The 20,884-nt window shown below is 28.6% G+C and overlaps 3 protein-coding genes across 5 annotated transcripts; all 3 read left to right on the forward strand.

Moving 5' to 3' along the window:
- The first annotated feature begins 1,816 nt into the window (after positions 1–1,816).
- Positions 1,817–3,074, forward strand: LOC100650632 (sentrin-specific protease 8). Of its 2 annotated transcripts, none has more exons than XM_003393586.4 (2): positions 1,817–1,972; positions 2,225–3,074. In XM_003393586.4, exon 2 carries the CDS (start codon positions 2,260–2,262, stop codon positions 2,932–2,934), a length of 675 nt encoding a protein of 224 aa, XP_003393634.1. In that variant the 5' UTR covers positions 1,817–1,972; positions 2,225–2,259; the 3' UTR covers positions 2,935–3,074. The 2 variants fall into 2 exon arrangements, with proteins under 2 accessions (XP_003393634.1, XP_003393635.1); XM_003393587.4 differs by having other exon boundaries at positions 1,834–2,148.
- A 49-nt stretch (positions 3,075–3,123) lies between these two features.
- On the forward strand, positions 3,124–13,821 carry LOC100650951. Of its 2 annotated transcripts, XM_012316509.3 has the most exons (11): positions 3,124–4,703; positions 6,805–7,075; positions 7,451–7,577; positions 8,532–8,675; positions 8,850–8,977; positions 9,899–10,090; positions 10,226–10,425; positions 10,773–10,922; positions 11,159–11,336; positions 11,465–11,792; positions 12,327–13,821. In XM_012316509.3, exons 2-11 carry the CDS (start codon positions 6,926–6,928, stop codon positions 12,656–12,658), a joined length of 1,929 nt encoding a protein of 642 aa, XP_012171899.3. In that variant the 5' UTR covers positions 3,124–4,703; positions 6,805–6,925; the 3' UTR covers positions 12,659–13,821. The 2 variants fall into 2 exon arrangements, with proteins under 2 accessions (XP_012171899.3, XP_048265878.1); XM_048409921.1 differs by lacking the exon at positions 3,124–4,703 and having other exon boundaries at positions 6,948–7,075; positions 7,495–7,577.
- LOC100650836 lies at positions 13,556–20,193 on the forward strand. Its single transcript, XM_012316500.3, has 11 exons — positions 13,556–13,685; positions 13,789–13,959; positions 14,433–14,703; positions 15,212–15,375; positions 15,547–15,697; positions 15,965–16,135; positions 16,218–16,313; positions 16,397–16,583; positions 17,322–17,647; positions 18,246–18,437; positions 18,902–20,193. The coding sequence occupies exons 2-11, from the start codon at positions 13,879–13,881 to the stop codon at positions 19,051–19,053; spliced, it is 1,791 nt and encodes a 596-aa protein (XP_012171890.1). The 5' UTR covers positions 13,556–13,685; positions 13,789–13,878; the 3' UTR covers positions 19,054–20,193.
- The last annotated feature ends 691 nt before the right edge of the window (positions 20,194–20,884 follow it).

Below are 20,884 nucleotides of genomic sequence, written 5' to 3' on the forward strand. Positions count from 1 at the left end.
TTATTGAAACAAATTTGTATGAGGAGAAAGAAATGAATATAACGATTTCTTATAGATAGGGATAATATTTATAATAATTTAATAATAATAAGAGTGAATGTAATAAAATGTCTTTTATACGAAATAATTATAAATAATTTAATTTAAACCACAAGTAATTATGCATCAGTATGAGCGGGTGCTTTAACTTTGTATCAGCTCGGCAAAAGTCGGACGAAATCGACTCGAGGCTCGGGAGCCCGGGATTCTTCGGTTATTAAGAGGAGATAGTAATGTTTAGATATATTCAAAATTTAAGACCGTGTTAAGATTTGTAAAAGTATAACAGTAAAAGACTTTGTTTAAATTCATACCATAACGTTTAGTTACGGACAGGTAATAGTAGTTTAATCGTTTATTTATTATCTTTTATTTAGCAAAAGTTAATATTCTATGTCTCGTGATTGTATTAATTATAAAAATATCGTTCAACTATAACGACCGCTAAAATTTTATCTACTATACGGTTATGTGAACTTTTTAAATTATGTATTTGTATGTAAACAATTACATATTTAATGATGCACATTCTTAATTTTTTTAAATTTAAGGTCTTTGAGGTTTAGCATACCTCGCATTGGAAATATATTAAATATCGCAAGATTAGTAAATCAGACGAAATATTATGCTGATACCTGGTGTCGATTAACTGAGAAATATGGACCTGTTGTTGGTATCGGACTAGCTTTCGACAAAACACTGATTATAGTTTGTAGAAAATCTGCAGTCACAGAGATGTTAAATTGCCCTGAATTCGATGCTAGAGTAAATGGATTTTTATATAAATTTAGAAGTGGTGGCATTCGACAAGAAATATTATTTATAGATACTGATATATAACTCAGCCAAAGAAGGGTTAATTGAAATCAAATTTATTTCTATTTCATAATTTATAATTTGTAAATAGAATTAACTATTCTATGATATCGATTTAGTTATCATATATCAGTACGTTAAAGAAATATTTTTAATATTTGACAAAATTTAACTTAATATTTAAAGATCTATAAGGTATATATAGAATGTTCCAATCTTTCTCTGCAAAATTTACTAGTATATTCTATAAACAATTCCAATTCCTTAGCCTCCGAAATCACCAGATATCACGTCCATAGACTTTTGCTTGTGGAGAACTGTAGAATCTTACACGAATTAATACGCATCAGAAGATAATGTAAAAGATTCATGACGTATTTACTGCAATTAAGAAAATGAATAAGAAATTACTATAAAATACTAACTTCTGAAAAATAATTTTGAAAATAATTTCGTACTTTCAATTTATTTTATTTTTTTTTTTATTACTGTTGAAATACGCCGTAATAAAAAATTTATCAATGAATTTTTGTGATATTTATTATTTCAGTATTTCAATCTATATGATTTTATTAATTGACATATTACAGTTTTATATTCAAATTGTCAGACTCTAATAATTTATATTCGAGAATGGCGTATTGATGTGAAATGTGAAACACAAGCATTGACTTACAAATGGCGGCGCTTAATGCGCTACACCGTGGCAGAACTGCAAGGTTCGTCATAAAATGCGGGAAAGTCAAAAAGAAAATATTTTACAGAATGAGGCACTTGATATTATCAGGTTGAATATTTATTATTGTTGCCAATGTAATCGAAACACGAAAAATTGTATATCGTGAGATAAATAAAAACAAATCCTCTATCTCTAAACTAGAGTATGTTGAATGAATGTGCGCCATCTGTGAGATTGTTGTCATAAGAAAATAGTGTTTATTATTTTATATAAGTTTCTTCTCTATTTTATATTTTAATTTATACATGACATACGTTATAAGATACGAGAGGATTCGAATTTACATTTAGTACATAGAGAAGAAACAAACGTGGTTTGGTTTTCGTTATGTCGAAAGTGATGAAGAAAGTTGTTAAAAAAGATCTTTAAATTTCTATGGTAATATATATAATATGCAGTAGATGGTACTAACATAAAACAGAAAAGTTATTTATATATTATATTTACTTAAAAACAATCGAATCGAATTCTGATTTAAAAATGTTAATACACATTAAATTTCGTCAACTTGTTAAATATTTAATTTATTGTATCATGATACATTGGCGTAAATGGTTTGATTCTATTTATTTCACATGAATATGCTGTATCGTATAGTTTGAAGTATAATTCAAATTTAACTTTCCACAGATTTTTATCTGCATTGTTTTTGATTGCTTGACAACATGGCAACAAACTCATCAAATGAAGTTGTTTTGAGCTACTACGATTGCTTACTGAGAACAAGTGATATTGTATTGCTTCAAGGATCACATTGGTTGAATGATGTTATAATAGGATTTTATTTTGAATATCTGGATGAAACATTTAACAAGACTGAGAGAAAAGACTTTTACTTCATCAGTCCTGAATTAACGCAATTGTTAAAAATGACAGATCCAAATCAATATATTATATTTTTGGACCCTTTTAGTATATCAGAATGCAAATGTATCTTTTTCCCTTTGAATAACTGTGATAAAAAAGATACAGCTGGAGGAACACATTGGAGTTTATTAATATTTTGTAGAGGAGATAAAACATGTTATCATTTTGATTCGGCAAAAGGATATAACGGTAGTATTGCCTTAAAATTTGCAGAGAATGTAATGAATTGCGTACTTGATAAGAATGAAACTAACAGGAGGTTTGTTGAGGTAGATAGTCCACAGCAAAAAAATAGTTATGATTGTGGAATTTATGTGTTATGTTTAACAGATATTATTATAAATCATTTTTTGAAAAATGAAATATTAGATGGATGTGATTTTAACGAGGTTATAAAATTTGTAAATACAAAACGTACAGAATTATTAAACTTGATAAATGAACTTAAACGTAAACCACTTATTAATTTATGATAAATATCATGTAAATATACAATTATTACATTTAATTATTTTTGTATAAATGTATTGTAAGTATTCTATTATCAAGTAATTTGTTTACAATTTTATGTTTCACTTATCATGTAACAAATAAATTTGCAAATATATTAATACTTACTAGCATTATTATTTTACATATTCCTGTATTTTATATATCTATATAGTTATAGTATATAGAATATTATATTATATATCAATACATAATATATTTACAATTTATATGTTGGTGACGTTGATGTACATTCGTGAAATAAAGAATACCAGTTACATCAATTCCTAAATTTATAGATATACTGTACTGTACAGTCGGACACTGTAACGCGGTACTCCCATAACGACGACTAAAAATTGCGCCATGCGTATGACACGATGAAGAAGTTGTTGGAAATGACTCATTTCTGATATGAAAATATGCGTACGTTTGAATTTATTTGAAACTTAGTTTTGCATTAACTCTTGTGCGACAAGGAGGGATTGTTTACAGCGTGCATTATGTAAAAGTTATTATCGCGGAACGCATATTATTTTGTCATACTAAAAAAAGACCACATATTTATTTAGTTATAGTCTTTTTTGTGCTCTTGGATTCATATAACGCGAAATCTGTATAACACGGAACGTGTATCTCCCGTTATAGGCAGTCCTACTGTATTGTACCATAAACTGTGTTGCAAGGAAAATCTAGACTATTAATAAAACAAATCAGAGAAAGAGATTAAATTTCGCAAAAGATAATAAAAATAAGATGTAAAAAAGAACTAAATATCAATAAAGATATTTGAGATATAGCTATGTATTCAAGTAAAAGTAAATTAACATGTTTAGTTCAGATGGATACAATTATGTGCGAAGATATAAAACTTATGTCCAACAGTAAATCACGGATTTTATAAAATATATATAAACATGTATCAATCATACATAACATAAATATAAACATATTTGTGTGTGTGTTTAAGTTATTCAAAAAATTGTACGTAAAATTAAAAAAAAAAAATTATTATCGAATATCAATAGTAGATTTACTTGCAGGCAGATAAAAATAAATCCAGGAATTAACACGGAAAGAACTAAATTTATAAAAGAATTAAATTAAAGAAATAAAAATTAGATAAATATGAACTAGACAAATAGGAATTAGATAAATAGGAATTAGAAAAGGTATGTTTGAGGGAACGAGCGCAAAATTTGAAGAACCTTACGTAAAAAAGGATATGATAGTAGGATGGCCAGAATTGCCAGAAAGAAATCTTGGGAAAGGAAATCAAAGAGAAAAATGTTTAGAGTTCGTTAAAATCTGTTAAATCATGATAAAAAATTGTATTAAACTGTTATATTTTCTGATGAAACAAAAATAAATTTATTTAATGTGAGCTCTATAACTCCGCTAATCTTCACCATCAACACAGATGTACGTTAAATTTTGAAAGTAATTATGTATTTGATTGATGTTGTTATTGACATATAGATCTAATTATGACATGACGTACTTTAGGTGTTACTCGAGATAGTTTGTGTGATATGACAACAATAATAAAATAGGTCTTATAGGTATAGGATATTTAATAAACAAAATAAACCTCAAAACAAAAAACTCAAAAACAAAACTCTGCTGTTATTATTGGTATAAGATTATTATAGATATAGGATTGATATCCTATACCTATCATCACTGTTCTGTACACAGTGCTCCGCGCAGCCGGATATACTGTAATCTTGTAAATAGAAAAGAATTTCATCAGGTAAAATTTTGATTAATCTAGCCGTAGGTGTTCACTCTGAAAGTAGCGGTATTTTGAATATTTAAAAATCACCTGTATATCTTTAAATGGAATTATAAATTTTTGTATACATCGATCGATCTTTATATTATCTATAAAAAGCTATTAAAGCACTTATATCGAGAACTGATTAATTTCAAACATGTTTTAATCTTAACCTTAATCTTGTAAAATTTATTACATGGAAAATGACAACGCAACATTTCCATATTTCTGTTTGCTTTGCCTTTCATACACTCAGTTTGATGAAACCTTTTAAACTATGTTATTTCAGGTACAAATACAGATTGATCTATAAAAAAGATATTGCTATTTCTATATTCAGAGGTAAGATTACAGTAGTTATTACTATATTGTACGGATAAATCTATCACACCGTTCTGAGCCGAAAAAACCTTTATTGCACGTGCTTACATAGACTAGGGGAAAAAACAAAGGAGCATCTTAAGAACTATCGATCGAGTCTATCGATCGCATCTAGAACAATCTTCTAGTTACTGTTTTTTGTAACTAGCGCATCCGCATGTGGAGGGCGAGCACGAACTCACGTTGTCATTTTCAACAAAAGATTTATAAATCTACTTGAAAAAATAGACTTAAAAATAGACATGAAAAATGTGTGACTTAAGATCCCGATAGTGTGTTATTTGAAACCGTTTAATTTCGCTTAATAAAATATTTTTCCATCTTCTACAGTTTCGGATTTATAGCTTGACTTTTTGACAATTTGTTACGTGGGAGACCTCGTATATATATACATGTATACATATGTACGTTCATACGTGCGGACATACATATTATACGTGTAAATGCTTAAGTACTATCTATTTAAACATTGTTGCACTATCGGCATATAGTTGATCATCATTTTACATGACACGATAATTTTACAGCACAAGCTGAACGTTTTGTACTTATACAGTTTCATGTATATTCAGTATAGCGAATATGTACTATTAAACATTACAGAATCTTTAGTAACGTTTTTTAAAGCACTCCACATACAATTGTAATGTATCTAAATCTTTAAAATAATATACATATTTTAAATGAAATATGAAAAACAATAGCTTCCAGGGTAGAATCAGTACATAAAGCTCAAGGATAAATTGATAAGCATCGTTGCATTGCAATGCAACACTGTTATCGCTCTTTTTGTTCAAACGAATCTCTAGTACAACATGAGATTCTTTTGCAAACAATAAATTTATGCTTGGTGGGCTAATCATAGCTAATCATATATGTGAAACAGATAATATTTAGCTCCGACGCAGCCATTGAATAACATAATGTCCAAGATGCACAATCCGAAGCTAAGAAATGTTGCCAAATGTTAATCTCAGTCATCATCAAGCATGAGTCAATGTGTTTTCGAGATGTAATACACATCTTGAATCGCAATTGTGGATACGTTACTTTAATTTTTCATGCTTCGAATGCGCAAACCGTCCATCGAGAATTATCATTGTTTTTCAAGTTTCTATGAATTTTTTACATGTATTAAGAATTTCGTTTTAACATAGCCAAATATACTATAATCTAGATAAGTTGATTTGAGTTGAGTCGTTGAATGTGCTAATATAGTGTTGAGTTCTAAAAGTAAAAATTTACTAAGTGGAAGTTTAATAGTGGAAAGAAAATGTTTTTGTATTGTTATGGTTCGATATTATTTAGGAACTTTATAATAATGTATAATATATTTAATAATCCAAAGATTATTCATTTCCTTCAATTCATCCATTGTAATGAAATTTCAAGATATTATAAACGTATGATATAAACGTGTCCCAACTGTATAACTTGAAACATTAAATTGGAGCATAGCATTGCATACATATATCGCATAAGTAAAAAAAAAAAAAATTACTGCGTTTATTAAAATAGAGCAAAAGAACTTTTGATCTATAAATGTGTACGAAACATACTTGTTTTAATCAATAAATATTTAATAACATAGGGTTTGGTAATTACTGTTGTTAATTTAAAATGTCTTATACGTTTAATAATGATTGTATCGCAACTTTAATAGAACAGAACGTATAATGTTTCTTAATATTTTCAGGTATTAGTTTATTATTTTTAAGAGATTAATGTAGACAAAACAAGAGATTAATGTAGACAAATGTAGACAAAATAGATGCACAAATTTGCGTACAAATCTTGTGGAATTCAGTCGTGTAATCATGTCTACTAAAAAAGACGAAGTGTTATTTAGTGAAAATGAAAATACGCCAGAGAAAGAAACAGAAAATGTACATAATTCCGATGAAAATTTTGATCCACCTGACGGTGGCTGGGGTTGGGTTGTAGCAGTAGCAGTTGGATTTTCTAATGTAAGTTATGTTTATTCTCAATTCTTAGTATCTTATAATATAATAATATTTTTATGATAAAACTTTGAATTAATGTTACAAATTTTATGTGATTTATGATCTAATGTAACAAAGATGTACATAATCTAAAAGATTTCTTCCTACGTAAAGCTTATTGTTTATATTATAATGATTTATATTAAATGTAAATCAGAAATATGTAATGTTTGATTTAATTACGAAATTTGTCATTTTTATTATATTCTGTAATTTAGAGCTTATCTTATTAATAATGTGAAATCATCGTTAAATTTTCATTCTCGCATAAAGAAATATTTTAGATTGGGAATCTATGCTTACTAAAAATATAATCAACTATGAATGGAATTTTTACAGCTTTGTGTATTAACAATGTTGCAATCTTTCGGATTAATATTTAGAGACAGATTTGCAGAACTGGGAATCAATTCGTCACAAACAACGACTATAATAAATATAAATTTTGCAGTAAATTCATGCACTGGTAAGTTGTTTTCCAATTATTCGTCTTCCGTACTGATTTTTCGCTTACGTGCTCCACTTTTTAACTACGTTTCATCGTTAATTATCTTTTCGCTAAACATGACGATATAAAACTCTATCAGCTTACGAAACAGTGCGTTACTGTGCGTAACAGTTGTATTGATAAAAACAAGCATGATTTTATCTTAACACCGAATCGGAATTTTGTGCTTTTCCATTATCTTATAACATATCGCTAGGTGCAGTTACTACCTATCATTTCATGCTGCCAATGGTAGTTATGTAATATTACGAACGAATATCCCACAAATTCATCGAACTTAATTAAATGCAACGATTGTACTTGCTGACGAATAGTTATAGTCATAGATCTTGAGAAGAATTTAAAATGGAAAAGCTTAAGTAGTTGCGATAATTTAAACGTGTTTTCCAAGTAGCGAAAAGAAACATTAATCTATAAGTTACGTTGACCGTAATTTATTTATGTTAGCACGCTGTTCACGTTATATGATATTTATATTTTATTATAATATTTCTTAACATTGACACGCCTGGTTAAATGACCGGTTTCAAAATTTAATTTAAAATTGTACATTCGTTGTTATTTCGTTTATTTATTTAACTTTATGGGAATTCTTATATTAACAAAAGTTAGGAAATTGATTAATCAGATAATACAAGTTTAATAATACAATTTTATGGAAATTCTTATATTAACAAAAATTAGGAAATTGATTAATCAAGTAATACAAGAATGTACATAAAGTTAGATGAACAAAAGAAATAGCAACAAATGTACAATTTTAAATTAAATTTTGAAAGCGATCATTTGACAAAGGTCATTTGATGTTATTATTACTATCTGTTATTCTTGTACCATATCCCCATGATTATAAACAGCGATAAATTAATGAATTTATCTAAAATTCTTTAATAAAGATGTTTTACATTGTAGGTTTAGCTAATGGTCCCCTGTTTAGAAAATACAGTTATAGGCAAGTAACTTTCGTAGGCTCTCTAATTTGCGCTGTATCGATCACAGCATTGTCGATGACAAGAACTTTTACCGGAGCTTTAATTTTCTTTTCTATTTTATACGGTAGGTTAAATGTGATAATACAAGATAGATAAATTTGGGTAATGTTAACAGCGAAATATAAACAACATGATAAAATGTTCATCGCGCAAATTTCAATGATATTCTATTTATAAGTTTATTTAAAAAAAGAAGTATTAAAATACAGATGATTAACGTTTGAGTTGCTGATTTCAGGTGCTGGATTTGGTATAACGATGTCATCAAATACTATAGCTTTAAATGCTTACTTCAAAAAGCAACTAAGAACCGCTATGAGCCTTAGCTATACCTGTGCTGGCATAGGACCAATAGTAATGCCGCATGTAAGTAAGTATAATTTATACGAAGGAAAATAATAATTTTTGAATGTACAATAAATAAAGAAAAGTCAGGTAGATTATGCTTAAATATTTCCGTGCAATTTTCAATTGTGTAACAACTTTTTAATTTCATAAAAAATTAGTGCCACATAAAATAATTCCCAAATTATTGATTCTAGACAATTAGATTAATACAGTGGAATAGACTATTTTTTTCTGAAGTATGACGAAATTGAATATTTCCTTACAAAATACACGGATAGTCGACAAAATGATATAGAGCAACGTTTATGTTGTTCAAGGACTAACTTTACACACACGATTGTTACTTGTTCGTCATAAGCCATAAATGTACGGAGCTTTGTGTTCTTGGTTAACAAGATACCGAGATTAAACATTGCGACGTTTTCTTATGGTTGCATTAAAGTTTAAAAAACCATTTTAAGAACTTGAGATATCATACCTGCAAGTATGATCTATAAATCTATAAAAGTAATCTATGAGGAAAAATATAGTTTTAAAAAATTTCGATATACAAGTACAATGATATAACAAATATTTAAATAGCGCTATGTTGTATTAACGAAATAAAAAAGTTTATCATGAAATAAATTCTTTAAATAGAAAATATGGGCAGCTGTACATACTGTCTTAATTCTAGCGGATTTTTTCCACAGAAAAGATGAATTTATATTAAACGTTGCTTACCTCTTTTAGCTCCGAAAGTTAAGTTATAATAATAACACAATAATATAATAATTTATTTGTACAGTAGGCCCATAGCTAGTTACAAAGAGGTTGCTACACTCTTAGTCCTAATTATATTCCTATTTCATTATGTTATATTATATTACTTAGCTCTTTCTTAATACAAGAGCTAAGTTATAGTTGATACAATATAGTAATAATTATATTAATTTCCAGATAATTACATTGCTGATGCCAATATATGGTATGGAAGGCACTATACTTATTTTTGGCGGTTTTATATTTAACTCCATAGTTTGTGCTCTTCTGTTGCAACCTGTTTCTTGGCATGTAAAAAAGAGACAAGATATAGAAAAATCTCCGAATATCAAAAACGCGAATGCCGAAGAATTGCCAATGACTGATAATGTATAGCGTAAAAATAAATATCATGAGAATCATTTAATAACATATATAAACAATATAAGAAACAATTATAATGTTAAGAAATGATTCTTATCAACGTTTAAAACTTGTATTAAAAAGTAGTTATATTTTTTCTAGATAACAACGAATGTTACTTCTCAAAGTAGATCGTTGGAAAATGTTGCCAAGAATACGCAAAGTAATTATAGTATTTTGAATCTTGTGAAAGAAAAGTTTGGAAGCCAATATTTGTATTACGACGATAAAGAATATGGTGCTTGCGGTATAGACGTAATGAATCCTGGAATACCAATGATGTCCCGAGCTAATGATGGATGGTAGGTGTGAAAATGTATGGAATAACAATAAAAACTGAGACTCATAGTGATTCGTTTTGTCACTAGAAGTGTACACTATAGAAAGTGATAAGAAACAAGAGAAACAAGATTCTTTATAAATAATCGTTTCTTTTGAAGCGGAATGTTACAGTTCGAGCTTCATAAATTTATATTTCAGTTATTAAGTAAAACGTACTATGCGCAGGTAGTAAACTAGCTACTCTACTAAGTAATATTTCTTAAATAACATGCTTTGCATGCACGTCGTTTTATGTGCAATAAATTTAAGATCTAAAAGTTTTCTTTATGTGTAGCAATTTAAAAGATAAGAAACGAAATATACACAGGTTCTCTAGAAGAAATACTTCAACTACGTCGCTGACGTGTAAATCATCGAAAAAGGAAAGCTTGCCACGGACTTCAAGCTCAACGCCATCATTAAATTTATGTAAACAATCCAGCCTTAATAAAAGATGGTCGGTTAAAAATCTTAATAGGTAAATATATAGAATATGGATATTTCGCTGCCAAATCTGACATCGATATTAAATATTTTGATCTTCCAATACTTTAATCTTCGATAGTAAATAAATCAGCTTTTTGCTATTGCTAAATCTAAATTACTTATTTTGTAATTAATATTATGTAACACTTAGTTAATACAAATATAAGCGTAAGTATACATATATACATACGTACATGAAATATACTATTACGTTAGAACTATTTACAGATCAAACAGTGAGACAGAAAAAAGTCGAAGAAGACATTTAGCTCCATTGGTTATCGCTAGCGAATCTTGCGAACATGGTGCGCATCTTGAAGATTGCGAAGACCCAAATTGTCGGCATAAATCGCAAGAAAATTCAATAATGCTCGAAGAATTTGAAAATAATCAATTCTCGAAAGAGGTAAGTTTGATTAAAGTTTTAAAAGTGTAAAAGAAAAGCAAAGAAAAAGAAAACAAATGAAGAGATAAGAAAATTTAAAAATAGAAAAATAGAAAACTAGTAAATATAGAAAAATATATTAATTTTAGGAATGTGTCGAGGAAACGACAAAGAAAACATTCTTGGAAGCATTGATAATCTTTTTCGGCCTGCATCTTCTTCGCGATTTTGTTTACGTGAATATAATTTTGGGTATTACCTTCGCCGATTTCGCAGAGATCAATTTTTCGGTCTTAACACCGTTCATATTGAGCGAACGTGGATTATCAAAAATTGAGATTGCGACTGTAATGTCAATTCTTGCTAGTTTCGATGTGATCGCTAGATTGTCAATTCCTACAATTGCCAAGCTTGTCGGGTGGCAAAATAGGACATTCTTTCTAGTCGGTGTTTGTGCAATGGCGACAGGTCGTATTGGTAAGGAATCAATACAGTCATTTGCTTGAAATTTAGTAATTTCTTTTAGTATATAATAGAACTAATTACATGGAAATGATAAAATTGAGAATGTCTATTCACTTTGATCTTCAGTTTATCAATATGGTATATAAGACGACGTCTCTCATCTTTCGATTATTTTAATTAATAATATTTTATACGTAATTAGTACTATCTCGTTAATATGTGAATTCTTGTATATGATATCATTTACCGTTTTGTATAATACTAAGACATTACGGACTATCTTTCTGCTTACTTACATAATTCCCATCGGAACTGCGTAATATGTACTTACGAGGAACCAATTAAATTTCTCATTTTTATCGGATCAAGCTATAAAAATGGAATGACAATATTTATCGTATTTCTATGATGTTCTTTAGTTCATTTCTATAATATATATACTATTATACGTATATGTAAATGATATATTTAATTTCATAGATATAGATCGTAAGAAGCATCATATAAAGAACATATAATTTGTATATGTCTGTCAACTTCTTTCAGTTTTAGCACACGTTCAAAATTTCGGAGTTACCGTGGCAGTTGCGATTCTAATTGGTGCTGGAAAAGCTTTCAAAACAGTCTTTATGGCCCTTGTACTCCCTAGTCATATTCCTCTGTCGAAGCTTCCGGCTGCGATTGGTATACAACTTTTAAGTTATGGTATTGTTTCATTGACCTTAGGACCAATAGTTGGTTGGATTAGAGACGTAACTTCAAATTACACAATTATGCTTCATTTTTTGAACATTTTTACGTACTTGACTGTAATTTCGTGGTGGTTAGAAATCTACCTTACGAAACGAAAGTCAACGGGAGCAGAAGAAGAAAAATAAATTAAACATTTAACACGCTGACGATTCATGCCACTCTAACACCGAGTACTGTTCTTCTTCTTTTTCGTTGACGTAGAATGAATAGAACATCTGGTTTCTTTTTTTTTTTTTTTTTTTTGAATATGGAAATTTTCATTATTTAAAACAAACTTATGAATTAGCAGAAAATAATCAGTTTGTTAGTTCAGTCTCGTTTAGATCACTGGAACTGAATTTTCTCGACATTTAACAATGTTTTTCTATGATATGGGATCTTTACCATGACAAATAAACAAGCACGTATCTTGTATTTATTTGTAACAAAAAATGGTGTATGATCATATACATATATATTGATAGATAACAAATAATTAACAATGTATTTAAATTATGTAAATGTTAGCATTGAATTTTAGATACGAGCTTTTCTGAGATAAGAAGAAAATATGAATACTACTGATTATCTAACCTTTCGTATTATTACGAGCAATTTTAATTCATTGTCATAGGCTGATGATATTTATATAGACTTGAAGTGCTAAATGACGTAAATATAAAAATTAGGACAACACGATACTATATGATTTTACATTAATAACGAAATATTTTCAGTTTACGCGATATGCAATGACAAAGCATTATAAAGATAAAGATTAGATTAATCAGCGGTACGTACTTGACTTTATCGTTTACAAAGTAGAATTCACTTTGTGCGAAAACTTCTCTCAGTACCTGCTATGTTAGCAATGTAAGACTGATATCAACGTCGTTTATTATAATTACTCTATTATGCTGTAAAATTGTCTTAATTTCGTTTAAGTACATTGTTATGAAATTGTGTGAGCGTGACTCATGTTTTTTATGTTGAAAAGAATGGCAAGATGTGTTCACTAAAAAATATGTAAAACCTTTTACGCTATAATACTGTTATTTGTTATTAGCAATTAATCTATTGTGTTAATTTTTTAAATTGTTATTACTATCAGTGTTATTAGAAGTTAATCTCGTTTAAATGTAAATGATATAACCATATGAAACGCAACATTAGGTAATATAACTTTTAAATATACGTAAGATGTTAACCGAACAATTGTAAAGAAGATTATTTAAAAGTTAATATATTTTCTATTGTTAATGTTCTGTGGACAAAGATGATATAAATAAAGAAGCCACTGCAAATAATATTTTATTATGGTGTGATACAATCTGAACAAGAATAAAGAAAAAAGAAAAAGAACAAAATGAGCGCATCAGACACTGCTAAATTACCTCCAGATGGAAGCTGGGGTTGGATGATTGTCCTGGCATATTCATTGAACGGGGTACGTTGAACGTAATAATAAATTTATAGCAACTTTATATTTATAGCAAATTTATATTTTAATACATCGTTCAAATAGTACAGCTAGCAAAATGATCGTCAGGATGTCGTTATTGAGCCTAAGTATCAGCTTTTTCTAATAAAAAATTTCCATGTCACTTCCTTAATTAAAATAAATTTCCATCGATATACTATCGGTATTACTTAGAATTGAAATATCTCCTCACCCGTAGCACGATAATTTCATATCGTTGCTTTATCATAGTAAAGGATTTATGATTTTTTTCAAGTGGCTTCTGCATTCTATTGTCTGTAAAATAACAATAATTTTTATATTAGAGTAATTTCTATCTTTTTATTAATCGAAATAAAGGTTTTATCATTTAACTAAGTTTATACTTGAAAATTTACTTTTATGTATATTAATGAATTTTTTTCCGACTATTAATAGTATTGAATTGTTCTTATATATAGATATGTACCGTATCGATTATGCAAGGTTTTGGATTAATATTTAAAGATATTTTCCCTCGTTTTGGATTCACTGCGACGGAGGGAACAATCATTATTAATACAAATTTAGCTTTCGGCATGCTCCTTGGATTAATAAACGGTCCGCTTCTACGACTTTTCGGATATAGGAAAATGGCTATGATCGGTAGTATAATATTCAGCAGTGGAGTAATTATAACAGCATTCGTCAAATCTTTTACCTGTTTAATTATCTTCTATGGTATATTCGCATGTAAGTAAAATTTCCATTGTATACTATTATAAAAGGCAATTGTTTGAATATCTAAATAATATAAATAAATAATAAGAAGATTACCATATATACAGGGTGTTTTCTCTATCTTGTGCATTTAAATATCTTCGTTACTTTTAGAGAATAATGTAAAGACTAATTTTTAAAAAACTAGCTATAAAATTCTTTTCTATTGCTTCGTTTAATGTAATGTGTTGGGCTTTCTTCGTGTAATAAACAGAATACGATTGCTGGCTTTCTGCAAAGAGGAAGGCCTCGCTTTCTATTTTTAAATTAATTAACAATAGTTTGTTCCATCATTTACCAAGAAAGTATCAGTATCAATCATTACATAATCATATGAATATGTCAACTCTTTGTCTTATGACACTCTTGCTATCTACATAAGCAAGCATTAACTATTTATGTCCATGTCAAATGGAAAATATTATATTTAAACATAAACGTTATTTATGTTTTAATCCTAAACAGTATTTTTTCTACACAGCATTGGGTACATCGATGACATTATCTGCTTTTTCGTATGCGTTAAACTCTTACTTCACAACAAAAAGGGGACGTGCAATATCCTTAGCAATGACACTTATTGGAGTTGGCCCTATAATTGTACCTCAAGTGACCACTTTATTAATTTCATATTATGGATCTCAGGTATTTTTAAACACATTGTATATTAAGAAATTTGTATAAAGGAAATTATATTTTAATTCTACTATACATATTAGATAATATTTCTTAAACTAGATAAAAATAATTTCAAATAGAAACGTTTAATTAATCCTATATTTAGAATTTTTACATTTTTCAATTTTATATTACTAGGGTACGATATTGTTATATGGAGCGTTCACTTTGCACTCATTAGTAGGTAGCTCGTTACTGCATCCACTCAAATGGCATACGAAAAATGCTACTAAATCGGAAAGTGTGAACGGTGAATCGTCGAAGAATGAGAATGAAAATACAATCAGAGGTAAACATTTCTTCAAGGAGTAGGAGCAGAAACAAACTTTTTTTTTTTATTTAATTTTTACTGTTATTCGATATTTATTTAATTGCAATTATTACCCAAAATTTATATTCTAATTTATATTATAATTATTTTAAATTCATCTTTTCTTATTACTTCAAAATTAATTTTGAAAACAATAATGGACTGTTGATTAGCTTTTCATTTATAAATATTTTCAAGATTAACAAAATTTTGAAAAATTCTAGATTAAAATGAAATTTGTTTTAGAACGGAAGCGCAGTATTTTCCAAGACGAAGAAAGTTTTAAAAGCTCAATATTAGACTTAGTTAATGTACAAAGAAAAACGACTGTTTCAAGCATCGATCACGATGCAGAAATTGGAAGTATATATGGATTTGATATACCCTATGCTCGACAGATGTCTGAAACATTAAGTGGTAAGCGATAGATTTATGATATATCCAGGCTACTGCACCTTAATTATATGAATGATGATTATTAAAAGAACTGTTAACGCAGCTTCGTTAGGAGAAAAGGAAGTTGATATGTACGTAATTGCCGAAAATGGTCAAACGGGAAAAGAGCGTCGAAAAGTTCAGTCTTGTAATCGTCGGTGTAAGTATATTAATTTTTTTTAAACGAGACTAATTAAGATATAAACAAATAAATAATTGGAAATACATACGTTCTTATTTTAGTAAAAAGCATTGAAACAATCAATCTCGGGAGCAGTATAAAAATTTTCGAAGAGAAACCTTTAATTAAATGCAGTAGCATAGATGAACTTGAAACGAATAATTATCAAAGTACGATGGAAAACGATACATTATTAACGAAAAATCATGCAAACTCAGTGTCGAATGGAAATATTGACAGCAATGGAAAGTATGTATACACGTTCGGATTAACGTGAAATTTAAAGGGAATGAGATTTATTTGGATATAAACGTTTTACTGAAATTAATAATATAAAATATATGTCTGTGCGCGTGCATATTCTAGTGTGAATCTCGGAAAGCTTGTGATACCTCGAATAATATATTACTGTCTTCTTGTTGAAACTAAGCATATATCGGATATTATGTTAGCGTAAAACTGCTTCTTTAACGCTTGATACCGAAATTGTTGATTATATGGTAGTTTTTGGTCAAATTTTTAAATATATATATAATTGAAAAAGGAGAACCTTAATTATAATTTGATGATTATTGCCTTTTGGTTTACTTTGTTACGTAGAGTCACTCGTTAAAAATATTTTCCTATTTTTTCTCAACGCTATGTATGACTCTTAGTGTGATGATAAATGTCGATTCGAAATAAATACAAAGAAGTGTACTTTGGAAAATAAATATTTGTTTTAAATACTTGATTTTTTCAAGGATATACGCATTCTTTTCAAAAGAATCGTAAAGAATATTTGGTACGAATTTTTCATTTTGTGGATCTTAAGAAGTCTCGTGGATGACTGTTCAAACCGATTGCTGTAAACAGCTTTAATAAATCTTAATCCCTCGAATACTGAAGGACGATAACAAACAGTGATATACTGAATTCAAAGAATGAGGGAAAAAAGAAAAATATTATATCTTAGCTGTATTTAATATCAAATTTAAACAATTTTAGGTCTGAAAAGGAATCGACAATGACACGAATATTCAAGACGATATCAGAGTATTTTGATCTGGATTTATTGCGAGATCCGATCTATGTAAATATAATGTTGGGAATGTCCATAGCTATTTTTGCTGAAGTAAATTTCTCTCAATTAACACCATTTTTCCTGTCGGATATGAAGATATCAAACAATGAAATAGCGACTGTAATGAGTGTTATTGCCAGTGTAGATTTGGTATTCAGAATTCTTGCTCCTTTCATCGGCGAGTGGCTTCAGCAACCACCAAGAGTAATGTATCTAGGAAGCTTATGCCTCTTAATTATCAGTCGATCAAGTAAGCATCCTATCACATATTTAATAAAAGAACATTAATTTCTAAATTAACCAAGTAAAAATAAAATAATGTTTCATAAGCACTTGCCTCATCAAAAAAAAGGTATTAATTCGCCAATTTTTCATAAATATACATAGAGATGTTGATAAGAATTCTTTGATAAAAATATTTCAGAATATTTCTAGATTTTTTGAAAACCAAGAGCAATAAAAAGCTTGGTCGTAGGTATAAACGACCCAGCTTGCTCGCGGAGGATTGAGTCTACATAGGTAAACTGGGTCGTTGATGATCCAAGTGCTTCGACCTTGAATTTTTTCCTCTGAACCTTTTACTTTTATTGGAATTACTTTGGAACACTTTTATGGACAAATTTTTTATTTAATTTAAAATTTGACTTAATAGTAATCTTTCAAATTTTTCGAATCTAGTAGAGTAAGAAAGATAAGTTTGAATAGAAACCAGCTAGTTTGCCTATGGGGCACGTGAAAGGACATTTTTGGCTACGATGAATTATTTAAGATTTAAAACATATGTTCAAACTTACTATTTTAGCATAGAATATCTCTTCGTAACATGAATCTGTTTAATCTCATTACAGCTTTATTATTCGTCAATGGATTTATTTCATTGATAATCGTGGCTGTTGGATTGGGAGCTGCTAAAGGGATACGTTCAATATACATGAGCTTAGTAATACCTTGTTACGTGCCAATAGATAAATTACCTAACGCATCGGGAATCCAAATGATTGTAAATGGAGTAATTCTTTTGTGTGCTGGTCCTGTGCTTGGTATGTACAAAACTAAAATACATCACGTATATTTGTATATTTATATGTATTATTATTATGTGTAGTATTAGTAGTATTATTACATTTCTTACCACAATTACGTTCATGTTTTAACTGAATGATATTACAAATCAGATTCATACTTTGAGTAGACTGCTTGAAATTTCCTATTTAGTTTAATGTGATCTTCCATGTATTATAAAGTGTCCATTCTGGTATCTAACACATAATTGTTAACCCATTGAGTTTCAATAATTCTTGCAAATAGTTTTTAGGAATCTTACACATGGAATTAGTAACAGCGAGAATTATCATTGAAGAATTATATTTAGTGAAATCTTTTTCTATTTTCCTTAAAGAAATATATTTTTTAAGCGTGTTATATATGAAAAACAAGGAATACGCGATACATTTAATAATTTTCAGAAATTATGCAATTATGTTATTGTTTGTAATTATTGCAGGTATAATGCGTGATAATTTTGGAAGTTTTACACCTTGCATAATTGTGATAAATTGTGTTACGGCTCTAACAGTCACAATATGGACAGTGGAAATGTTAATCATCCGAAAGAATAAAATGCAGGAACGAAAAGAGCAGCGAGACTCTCCTTGAATTGTTCAAGACTCTATACTCTATACACTTATTCGTAACTAAAAATAATGTTTTTATTAAACTTGAATCAATGTATATCACTGTACACGAGACAGAGCATTTTTATCACGAGCTGCCACTGGTACATATAACGTGCATTGTAGTTGTGATTTTTCCAAATTTTGAGCAACGTTCGATGTTACGTATAACATTTTTCCACTGAAGAAACGAAGTCGATAAAATATTTCCATATGATAAGAAGATGAAATATTTACTAAAGTTTACTAACGAAGACATTAGGCTATAATTTAATATATTCATTAAGATAACTCGTGAAATGTTATTGACATATATCAACAGAGATTCATTTTTCAAAACACAAAAGACAAAAGAGATTTCATTTTTCACTTATACACTTAATCGTCCATTTTTCGTTTTAATTAAATCTTTACAAAACATTTCGAATGACAAAAATACATTATAACACGCCTTAGATGCCTGCAAAACGGCTTCGAAGAATTTATCGCTGAAAAAGAATATTTTAATAAGACAATCACGAAATTATTCAATAAGTTAATAGGTAATTTCTTAAAAAATTTGTTACGAATTTTTCGAACTATCCAATAGAATGATTAAAATTTGTTAACTAATTTTAAAAATTATTATATGTATTTAAAAATAATACTTGATGCGACATTTAAAGTATTAACGATTATACTTACATATAGTGTTTATTAAAGAAAAGTTTGTACAGCACTTTCTATACGGATCACAGCAACTGCTATATCATCTTAAGTTTAATTAAGGTCGTGTGCTTATTCAATGTTGTTTGCCACAGAACAGACTTAATGATGTGAAGTGTTTCGTTACCGCAACTCAGGTCTTTTAACAATCACGATCTTCCGCACAACGACAATAGATTCTTTTTTCTCAGAATCTTCCGGTAAAAGTTCTCACACGCTGTTAAAGGCATAACACAAAGGATTAAACGTTTTACATATTTTAAAAAGAGCCGATTACACGGATTAATGTAAATATTCAAAAATAAGCATGATAGTACCAAGAAGTTCTAACTGATTCGGGACAAATGTAATTGTACATATGTATATATGTATGCTTGAGTAAGTTAAATGAATAAACGATTGTTTTTTAAAAACCCTATTTTGAAAAAATTAATTTCCATCGTAGGAAAATATACATACGCTTCGTCATTTTATATTTTTCTACGCGTGTGTATATAATATTTGCAAGTATATATAACGTATATACACATCTATAACTCATATATAATTTAGGTCTATAATTTACAAATAATTTGGTACTTTGAAAAAAAGCATTTTATATATCTTATTTATTATATTTAGTAGGAGAATTCGTTTGTTTATTAATGTTTCACATTACGGAAATCTTTCTTTAAGATCATTGTAATAGATAGAAGTAAGTTAATAAAAAGTCAAATTCTTCTTTGAACGTATGTATTCAGTCAATATATACAAGAAGAATGAAATTATTAATTCCGATAATTTCAATATGCATTTACGAATCCAAGATAAATTTTATACAAATGTGTCTCTTTTTTTTCAAGTATTCACTCTTAGAACTTTCTAATCAGCTTTAAACCAATTTCTGATATAATTCTCGTATCGTTCTGTAAAAGTTTAAAGCACAATAAAATTAGAGAGTGTCATCGTAAATTTCAGTCACGAAATCATGGTAAAATGGTCGCACTTTTCAATTGATGAAACAACGTGAACCGGAATACGATCTCCTTTCACCATATAATTGAGAAAGTCTTAAACATTGTCAAACACGTAGTACGCGGAATACGTATGAGTGCATCACTGTAGCATCT

The sequence above is a fragment of the Bombus terrestris genome, chromosome 2, assembly GCF_910591885.1.
Source record: "Bombus terrestris chromosome 2, iyBomTerr1.2, whole genome shotgun sequence".
Classification (NCBI taxonomy): Eukaryota; Metazoa; Arthropoda; class Insecta; order Hymenoptera; family Apidae; genus Bombus; species Bombus terrestris.

Bases quoted from the DNA above. Each gene is read 5' to 3' on its own strand.
- LOC100650632 (XM_003393586.4), top strand. From the start codon at position 2,260: ATGGCAACAAACTCATCAAATGAAGTTGTTTTGAGCTACTACGATTGC.
- LOC100650951 (XM_012316509.3), top strand. From the start codon at position 6,926: ATGTCTACTAAAAAAGACGAAGTGTTATTTAGTGAAAATGAAAATACG. The intron at 7,578-8,531 runs GTAAGTTGTTTT...TTTACATTGTAG, and splicing joins TGCAGTAAATTCATGCACTG to GTTTAGCTAATGGTCCCCTG. The intron at 10,091-10,225 runs GTATAGCGTAAA...TATTTTTTCTAG, and splicing joins AATTGCCAATGACTGATAAT to ATAACAACGAATGTTACTTC.
- LOC100650836 (XM_012316500.3), top strand. From the start codon at position 13,879: ATGAGCGCATCAGACACTGCTAAATTACCTCCAGATGGAAGCTGGGGT. The intron at 16,136-16,217 runs GTAAGCGATAGA...CTGTTAACGCAG, and splicing joins GATGTCTGAAACATTAAGTG to CTTCGTTAGGAGAAAAGGAA. The intron at 16,314-16,396 runs GTAAGTATATTA...TTCTTATTTTAG, and splicing joins TCAGTCTTGTAATCGTCGGT to TAAAAAGCATTGAAACAATC.